Source organism: Urtica dioica, chromosome 9 (assembly GCF_054948205.1).
Source record: "Urtica dioica subsp. dioica isolate 48M chromosome 9, U.dioica_male_clone48M_v1_H2, whole genome shotgun sequence".
Lineage (NCBI taxonomy): Eukaryota > Viridiplantae > Streptophyta > Magnoliopsida > Rosales > Urticaceae > Urtica > Urtica dioica.
The window spans coordinates 23990012-24000588 of record NC_142764.1 but is presented as its reverse complement, the minus strand read 5'-3'; the positions used below and the strand labels follow the sequence as shown (position 1 = coordinate 24000588).

General features: G+C 37.1%; 1 protein-coding gene across 1 annotated transcript; it reads right to left on the bottom strand.

The window, feature by feature from the left end:
• Window positions 1-7428: 7428 nt before the first annotated feature.
• Window positions 7429-9496, bottom strand: LOC149386009 (polyphenol oxidase, chloroplastic-like). The gene has a single exon (XM_089625672.1). It carries the CDS (start codon window positions 9362-9364, stop codon window positions 7604-7606), a length of 1761 nt encoding a protein of 586 aa, XP_089481798.1. The 5' UTR covers window positions 9365-9496; the 3' UTR covers window positions 7429-7603.
• Window positions 9497-10577: the final 1081 nt, after the last annotated feature.

The following is a 10577-nucleotide window of genomic DNA, read 5'->3' as shown; positions in this document are numbered from 1 at the left end:
AAAAATGAATAACAAGTGTAGTACAGTGGTACTACAATAATATATATAATTTGTACATTGCTAAGAAGATATGATATAATATCAGACGTACAATAAATTGTTTGGATTTGACTACTTAAATGCACAATTTTGAAGCGGAAGTCCAGTTGTATAAGATAGTCCGTAAAGCTAGGGATCCACAATTCTAAGAGAATAATACATATATTTCAAAAAAGAAAAGAAAAAAAACAAACAACTTGTTACAGCAAAGCTTGAACGAAATGCCGGGGAAATTTAATTATCTATTGACGTTACGGTGCGTTATGTCCCCATCTCTATGCTTATATTTTGACTTCGCCTCAACATTTGTTCTCATATATGCATTACTTTTTTGTAAAGGCATGTATATGTTGATGAGATGCCTTTTTTTTTCTTTTTTTTTTAAAAGAGAATTATTATTTTTAGTCGTAATAAAAAAAGAGACATGTTTATTTTAAGTTCCATACCCCTTTTTTCATTTTTCTTTACAATGTTAATGGTAAATCTTTGCCGGTTAATAATTCTATTAGTATAATAGGTTCTGGCCTTCTGGGTACTTCTGCTTCTTCTTAAAACTGACGGCAAAATAATAAGAAAACAAAAGAACTCATTTCTGTTTTGAGGAATTCACCAAAGAATCACAAACGTGATGTATTTTTCTTTTGTCGCATGCAACAAGCTATTTTCTTTCTACACTACATATTTTCCAAGGCTTGCAGGATTTGTAGATGCAAACTCAATTACCTTTTTTTTTTTTTTTCTTTTTTTTTTTCCCCTTTTTACGCACGATCGAATTATAACAACTATGCAAATGAGGCATATTCAACCCAAATTTTTAAAATTCTACACCCATAAGAACAGCTATATATCGTTGCCTTTAAAGTCTCATCACAAAACCACCACGGTATTTTTCCAACAAAACTAGCTTCCTGTGACTAGTTTCGTTTTAATTAAATTCAACAATCAGATTAGTTTATCACAACCTCAAAATTCAAATAGAGCTAGCTAGCTAACAAGAAAGAAGACTATGATAACACTCGTGACAAGGATTTGGTTAATTGAGAGGGCTTAAATTTTATTGCATTTTTTAATAGTCAATTTATTGAGCTCTTATAATATTAAAGTCTGCGTACAGAGTTTGTACTAATTTATACAAGGATACATCCACTAAAAATAAAAATAGAAATTCATCTTCAAGCAAAATTTAATGATAGGCTTTTATGCTCTTTTCATATTTTCCTTCCAATAATATCTCATATTTATTAAAAATCCTCAATTTTGATACAACGACGCAATATTATCCTCTGTTTTACATATTATCATGCATGAAACCACAGTTTTCAACTTGATGACACAAAAACCCCTCAATCTTTTTTTCTTTTTAGGGTTGAAAACCTTCACTTTTTTTTGTTAAAAAAAATATGACTTTACACAAATATTTATAAAATAGCAAAAATTAACATTACATGTATAATCAACATCCTCTAATACAAATATATTCAAGGTTTGTTTATTTTATAAAGTTTTTATATATGTTTATTTTTCTATTTAATCCATAGATTTTTTCAAGATTTGTGTATTTATAAATAAAAGTTTAGAAAATTTTAGTTTAGAGGTTTTTAATATAAATATGATGTTAATTTGGCCATTTTACAAATATTTATGCATGGAAATTTAACAATACTTTTAAAAAAGTTTAAAGGTTTTTAAATCGTAAAAATAAAAGTAGGAAATTAACATCACTCTAAGTTTATTTTTCTATTTAATCCATATATTTTTTTTTCAAGATTTGTGTAATTTATAAATAAAAGTTTAGAAAATTTTAGTTTAGAGGTTTTTAATTATAAATGTGATGTTAATTTGGTATTTTACAAATATTTGTGCATGGAAATTAACAATACTTAGAGTAGATTTTTTTTATTTTAAAAAAGTTTAAAGGTTTTTAAATCGTAAAAATAAAAGTAGAGGAGTTTTATTGTCATTAAGTAAAAATTGAGAATTTATATTGACAATATGTACATAAAGAACAATATTGCATCATTTAGTTAAAAATTGGATGTTTTTGTGATATTTTCCCATATTATATCACATGCCTGCTTAACTAAAAAACCCATGGACGAAATTCAGAAAGAGCGAGTTTACTGAGACAAAAAATAATAATATTAATAAATTATAGGAAACATATATACAGTATATCTTATTATTAAGGAGGTCCAAACTGAAAAAGTCAAATAAAAACGGCCATGATTGGAGTTACTAATCTCACCATTTCAATATTCACACATGATATACATGCATGGAAATCCAACTAGGGCCAGGTTGGTGACCTGCCTCTAGAGCCGCAACGGTCGTCCACACATTCCACATCATGATGTCGGCGCCGTTGCCGTGGTGGTGGTGGTTAACATCGGGTCCCGCCCCGTAGAATACAACGTTACAAGATTTTTTAGGTTTAAAATCGTGATACTTAATCCGAAAATAGAGAAGACTGTAGGTAGAGAGAGTTTGTGAGGCCAAGTGTGTATGTACCTCTATTGACCCACTGTCTTTCAAATTAGGCAGTATTTATCATCACCGAACTGAATTAGTATCCCAGTAGTACCTATTCGTCTTATTGTTTTCAAATTAGAGCTAAGGATTCCAATCTCTAACGGTGAAACGGTACATGATCAATCGCAATTAAATCAATAAAAACTATCTGACTGAATAGTGTTATGCCGTCGTTTTCACAACGTAAAAACGACTCCCCGAGAGCAAAAAATGATACATCAAGTCCATACATAATGCACAAGCCCACAAGCAAATTCACGCGCCAAGCTCCGAGTCAACTCTCATGAAATGTCTTTCAAAATACTCTCAAAGAATGTTTTCAAGCTAGACTTCTTGACAAATCTTCAAGACAAAACCACAAAAATGACCACCCGGTCGGCCAAATAAAATGACCACCCGGCCGACAAAAAAAAAAGACCATCCGGCCATCTTCACTCGGCCAAGATCACCCGGTCATCTTCACCCGGCCAAGACCACCCGGTCATCTTCACTCGGTCAAGATCACCCGGTCATCTTTACTCGCCCAAAATCACCCGGTTGTCTTCACTCGGTCAAGATCACCCGGTCGTCTTCACTAGGCCAATATCACCCGGTCGTCTTCACTAGGCCAATATCACCCGGTCATCTTCACTCGGCCAAGACCACCCGGTCATCTTCACTCGGCCAAGATCACCCGATCATCTTCACTCGGCCAAGACTACCCGGCCATCTTCACTCGGCCAAAATCACCCGGTTATCTTAACTCGGTCAAGATCACCCGGTCGTCTTCACTCGGCCAAGATCACCCGGTCGTCTTCACTCGGCCAAGACCACCCGGCCGTCTTCACTCGGCCAAGACCACCCGACCATCTCCACCACCTAATCAAGTACTTTTCACCAAACTCCTTGGTCCCTATAAATACCTCATTCATTCACAACACAAAGTAAGTTTCTCTCAACTTGTCAAAACTCTACAAAAATCACACCACCACTTTCTCTCTCTAGAAAACATAGAGACGAGTACAAACACAATACAACACGACTAATGTTGAGCGTCGGAGCGCGCGCCGAGGGAAAACCCTCCGCGTCCCTCTAGATTCACATTTTCTTGTGGTTAGGTGAAGGTGCAAGGATTCGAAGACCCGGCGCAGAACACCAAGAGCGTGGAAGATCCAAAGACCCGAATACTCGAAGATCCGAAGACCCGGACACTCGAAGATCCGAAGAACACGATGAACGCGAAGAACACGAACACGTGAAAAACACGGAGAACGTGAAAGATTCAAAGGGTTGAAGACTCAAATAAGCAAAGATTCAAGAACTCAACGAAGAACGCGAAGAACACGATGAACGCGACGAGAAGAGAAGAACTTCACCAAAACCCAACCTACGTGCGGTCATAGGGTCCGGCCCTAGATCGAACCACGGACGGTTCTTAGTGCTAATCCAAAAACGCGATTAACATTTTGGCGCTAGAAGGAGGGGTTTCCGAGAACAACCACGGGCTCTCCACCAGTAAACTCTTTTCCTCCGCGGAAAACTTTCAATACGACGAAGATTGACAACAAAGCTTTCTCCGTGGAAGCTTTCCACCACGACCTCCGGTCTTACCTTTAAAGTCTTTGCCTTGGTGACCGGAGACTTTTTCCTAAACAAACTTCAATGGCCCGGAATGGATACGGCCGAGACGATCCGGCCGGACACAAAGACAAAATACTACCGGAATTAATCTCTGATATTAATAGTTGGTATTCCAAATTATCTTTATATTTTTTTAGAAAATTTAAGAATTTTGGATATCTTAGCTTACAATGATAAATACATATGATAGAGAGAACTCAAGATTAAGTTCAACTACTCGACAAATTTGCCAACCGATTTTTTGTTGTTGTTGTTTTTTTTTTTTTTTTTTTGTTGATTGTTTTTTTCAATGCTGGTAGATAACATTGATTGTGAATGACATTAATGCTGGAGAGCTGCTGTGAAATTATTAATTAATTCATAGACATGTTTTTAAACAAATCGGTTTAAACCTAGTTATTTTCGGGAAACTTACGTGATAATTGTTTGTATTAATGGTTTTTTTTATTTATTTATTTATTATTTTTTTTTTACAGTTTTCGAATTGGTTTCTATAGTGTAATTTATTCTGTAGTTGGATGGGTAACAAGATTAGCGAATCTAGAGAGAAGAGAGAAATCCCCAAAAGAATAGGATTCTCAACTTAATCATTCAAATGTACTCTGACAGCATATATACTAGTCAAAGACTGTTATTACACAACTATAAAAACGACATAGTTTTATATGGCTAATGACTATTCTATCTTTAATAATGTAACTCTAGAATATTACTATGAAGAGATTTTTATTGAGCATTATAAGTAGGGAATGTAAATTTATTAACATTTTAAATAAAGTAAACTACAAAATTCTCTAAAAAAAACTATATCAATAGTCAATTGTCTATTCTTAATTATAATTATAGCTTAGTTATTCAAATATTAAAGAAATAGCACAATTCATGTCTATGTTCACATAGCTATTTTCGTAATTATGAGATCATTAAACTAAAATTTAACAATTAATTGAGTAACTGAGCCACTAAAATTTAGAGATTTAACGCTTGTAAATTTCAAGTAAATAGCGACATTATAGTGATTTGACATTGTTTGGATGTTTTTAGGATTTTATGTATGCACTTAGATTATGGTAATTATTTACAATTATTAACGTATATTTATAAATTTTAATTTTTTTTATTTTATTAATAAAATCTCATGATTATTTACTTAAAATTTATTAAAGATTGATTCTATTGCAAAATTTGAGTTTTTATATACCTATATATATCTAGAGAGCCTAAAATTTAAATACATAGGGTTTAAAAATGACTATATATGGCTGACTCTTCCAAATTCTATCTACTTCCAAAACTTATTCTACCTCTATAAAACATCTAATATTTTAAAATAATTTTCTCTAAACACCAATAACTCATTCCAACGTTTTGTACATTGCTAAGAAAAATATATAGCAACTTTACTTTAATGGTACTACCAAATACTAGACATATTATCTATATATATATATTGCTATTGCTAGCAGCTGTACAATAATAAGTTGTTTGTACTGGACTGCTTTAATGCAAATTTTGAAGCAGAAGTCTAGCTGTATATAATAATCTGTAGAGCCACAATTCAATCAAAATGAAAAAAAAAAAAAAAAAAAAAAAAAGCCAGCAACTTGTCAAAGGCAGAGCAAGCTAACAGGCACGATTGAATGAATTGCCCGGGAGAGTTGAATGATCAATTGAAATTACGGTCTGTTATGTCTCAATCTATATCTCTAGGCTTAAATTTGGACTTATCTCAAAATTTGAGTTCATATCATGTATAAAGCTGCGGATATAGTTTTCTATTTTGTTTTGTTTTTTTTTTTTGTGTGTTACAAAGAGACTGTTTAGGTTTAGCTTCATACGCCGTTTTTATTATTATTTTAGGAGACCTTTATCTAACGATCAATTTTCACATGTGGTGAAAATATGGCGGTGATGGGTTTCACCACACCGTCAACGGTAAATATATATATATATATATATATATATATATATATATATATATATATATATTCCTGTTACTGAAATTATAAGAGCCTAACTAATAAACAATTAAAATTGTGTTTTGGGTTTCTTATTCTTCGTTATTTTTAAAATTTATGGGGATTTAGGAAAACAAATTAATGTGAGAAAAAAAAGGAAATCTTTTGAGAAATCTTCTAAGGAATCACAAACATGATTCGATTCTTTTGTCACATACAGCAACTTGTTTTTTCTCTCTGAATAATACATATTTAAAACGAACCAAAAAGAAATCCATGTGCTTACGGAATATTTCTATGTCCAAACATAGTTTATTCTTTATCTCAATCTGTTAATTTCAATGACTCGCATTCATTATCTCACAATAGTAACTATGCTTCGTTACAAGAAGAAAAAAAAATCAGCAAGTTATAAGCTTTAAGACAGCATTAACGGCAAAGCCATCTTTCACTGCGGATTTTCGACATAGATGAAATAAAATATGACATTTACCGCATGGGATGTTATGAGGTCATGACCTTTTGTAAGGCGATAAAATTATTGCTCGGCAATAAACCCCAGTTTCGCAGTTGTGGCTTTGTTTAGGAAATTTAGCTGGGTATATAACGAAAATTAAACCCGAAAGAGATGAAACCTGGCCCATTTAAATAAATGAATTAAAAATGCACGATCGATTGGTAACAACTCAGATAAAGCCAATTAGAACCTAGAAAAATATAGGGCCGGTATAGTTTAATTTTTAAAAAGAAAGAAAAGAGTTTATATATTTACATTCGTAACCCTAACGATGATAAACTATAAATCGCAGTCTTATAATCTCATCAGAAAACTAGGGTATTTTTCTGGGTAAACTAGCTTCCTTTTAACTACTTTTGTCGTATTAAATCGACTAATCAATTATTCTACCAAAATGTCATATGGCAGTAGTACTTCGGGGAGCTGATAAAAAAGAACTATCATCAAATCTGCCATTTCTGCCCATATGCTTAGAGTTTGAATTTCATTGCCTTTATCAGTAGCCATTGATTTGAGCTTTCAAATAAAATGCGGGAAAAAAAAAAACTTTCCCCATAAAAAAATGTAAAACTATTCTCCCAATATATTTGCCATAATTATATTTATATGCATATATATATATATATATACATATATATATATATACACACACACATATATATATATATATATATATATATATATATATTCTCCCAAATGCATAGTCAAAGTTACTAAATGAAGGAAGCTTGCAACGACAAAACCGTTAACTCAATTCCGAAATAGTTACCGAGAAAGAAAATCATCATATTTATTGTAGCAAACATAGCATTTTAGACAGGCAATCAATACAGTACTTGACATCATTAAAGAGAGCCGGAATATAAAAATAAAATAACAACGTCCATAATTGGACTTATTACCATTTTACCACACGCATACATGGAATCCGGTACACTGATCAGGATTGAAGCTCGATCGTGATGCCTTCGATGGTGATGAGATCTCCGTACCTGGGGACCAAAGTGACGATGATATTCTTGTCGTTGTCGGCTCCGATGTCCTCCAAGAGCTCCGATATCCCGAGCCTGAGCGAGACCTTCTGAGGAAGCGTGCCGTTCTTGACCTTGTGTGGGACGTTCCCAAAGGAGCCGGCGAACTGGGCCTTGTCCGGCGTGATCTCCTCGTCCTCGTCGTTTACGAACACGTCGAACTTGACCGGCTCTTCGCGGTCGAAGTCGATCCCTTGCACCACCAGAACCTCCTCCGTCGTCTCCTTCTCCTCCTTGCTCCGCTTCGCCTTTGGCCTCTGCACCACCACGCTTATCCTCGAGTCTGTCAGCGTCACCGGAAAGTCGGACGCCCCGACATGGGTCCCACTGGCCGCCCTAGCCCGGGGGAACGGGATGCTAGCAGGATTGGACAAGGGTCGGTAGATGTTCCACAGGTTCTCAACGTCCTCGTAGATGTAGCCCAGCCTGGTCGAGTCCACGCAGTCACGGACCTTGACCCTCACGAGCTGCGCGTTCTCGTCGTAGAACAGGAACGCGGTGTCGAGCCAGTCCGGGTCGGTGATGTCCCGCTTGAGCCGCATGGCGGGGAGGGTCTTGTACACGTTCCACATGCGGTCGACGTTGCCGTGGTGGGCGTAGAACATCGGGTCCCGCCCCGCGGAGTAGAAGTTCCCCATGTCCTCCCCGGCCTTGAGCGTCTCGTTCCTCTCGTGCCCGCACAGCACGTGGATCGGCGTGTGTGGCATGTTCTCGATGGTCCCGGGGGAGTTCTCCAACGGACCTCCGGCGCGGTATTCCCCGCCGAAGAACAGCGACCCGAGCCTAGCCCCCGAGATCATCTGGCGGTACATGGTGCCGAGGTTCTCCCTGACCTGTTCCTCGGCGCTCTTGTTGTCATTCTCGGGATTGGCCCGGTTGCGGAAGTCGTAGTTGAGGTCCACGATGTACGGCGGCTGGTGGGCCTGGCTGCGGTTGGGGTTGTAGAGCGGGGACCCGACGCGCGTGAACATGGCGGGCATGGTCATCCCGGCCGGGGAGTCCCAGTTCCAGAAGGGGGTCGCGAAGTCCGGGTCGCCGATGAGGCTGCCGAGGATCCTCTCGAAGAAGAACATGTACCAGCGGTGGAATGGGAGGAAGAGCCAGTTGTTGTGGACTTGGAGGTCCAGGTCGCCGAACCCGACCTGGTCGTAAGCGCCGTTGCAGTACGCGCAGTGGACCATGGCCTGCTGCTTGAAGCTCCGCGGGTCGTCGTCCGGGAGGGCCCGCATGAGCGCCAGAGCCCGCTCGTACTTGGCCACGTACTCGGGGCTCGCCGAGTGGGCCGCGGGCCTCACGCGGATCGTGGTGGGCCGCGTCGGCACGAAGTCCACGATGGTGGGCGAGAACGGCGGGCAGCACTCCGTCACCACCCCCGCCGGGAGCGTGTCGGGGGTGCTGCACTTCGACAGGTCCGGCGGGAGGACGGGGTCCGCCATCGCCGATCCCGCCACGCCGTACAGCCCGCCCAGCCCCAGCAGGACATCTCTCCGGTCCAGCTTCTTAGGGCTTCCTCGTCCTTCCTCGCCCTTCAGACTGGCTCTGCATCCATTCCTAGCACTGTTTCTGCTGCGGCTCGGTACGGCTTCAGCCTTGGATTGCTTCTGGAAATAGGGTAGCGAGGGTGTAGTGGACAATGGGGTGATGGTCGCTGAGAGATAGAGAGAGGTCATGTTACTACGTACGTATTTGTATGGCAATGGGTTATAGTAAGGGCTTCTTGAGTGACTCCTCTACCTATCGATAATACAATATATATAGAGAGAGCAAGCTTTAAAATTTCGGAAAATTGTGTAGAAATTTCCGTTTTTTTGGATTATCCGCACAAAATCGACAACCGACATTTCAAATATATAGATTTTATAGATGCATGTCTCGAGATATTGGTTCAGAATATACATTCTTTTCCTGAATTTTTAAATTATATTTTTATATAATACAATTTTACTCTTTGATTTTTTGAAATTGTTTGATACAGTTGCTGGTATTTGATTCTTTATTTTTAGTCGTCAATTATATTATTCTCAGTCATGTTATAAGTATGTATCCCAAACAAACACCTCGTCAGCGTTTTAATAATTTACCTTTTTTTTAAATAGTCAAAATTTTATTTTATTAAAAAAATAGTCTATCAGACACACAATAAATTAATTAATTAAATAATAAATTAAAAAAGTTAAAAATTTAGCTAATTGTAACAAATTCTTAAAAAAAAAAAAAATAATCTGATTGTATGCTGGATTTAATATTTTATAATTATATATATATATATATATATATATATATATAAATATCTGAATATATAAATATGAATTAGGTTCTTCCGTAGATTATACGCTTGATCTTTAACAGAGTTAATCCTAATATATACATTTACCTAATCTATATTATAGTGTTGCAGTATGGAAAATAGTATTGAGACTGATGGTTGGTTAGAGCTCTTAATATGGTTACTTGATGTATAAGTAATTGTTTATGAGCGTTTTTCTGTTTGTTGTCGTTTTTGTATAACGACAGCCTTTATTAGTTTTCTCACTTATCAAAACATCGTCGTTTTGATAAGAGGGAGTTAGTTTAGTTAGTTATTACTGTTTTATATAAATAAGTGTTGTAATTCTTTTTTAATTAATCGAAGCATATTTTTCATTCATCTATTTTCTCTTTCTCTCTGCATTCTTGATTCTAAAAGGCTCGAATGCAATATGGCATCAGAGCAATTCCGCGATTAGGGTTTCGTTTGAGTTCATCATCGTCTCCGATCAGTTTTGCATCTTCCTTCATATCTGATTCTGTGCGTGATAGTTTCATTGCTTAATGGCGGATCCAGAATTAGTGGAGGAATCGAGATCGATGGCGATTTCTGGAGGAACAAGAAGGAGATCAGAG

Excerpts from the sequence above, each read along its gene's own strand:
- LOC149386009 (XM_089625672.1), bottom strand. The coding sequence starts at position 9,364 with ATGACCTCTCTCTATCTCTCAGCGACCATCACCCCATTGTCCACTACA.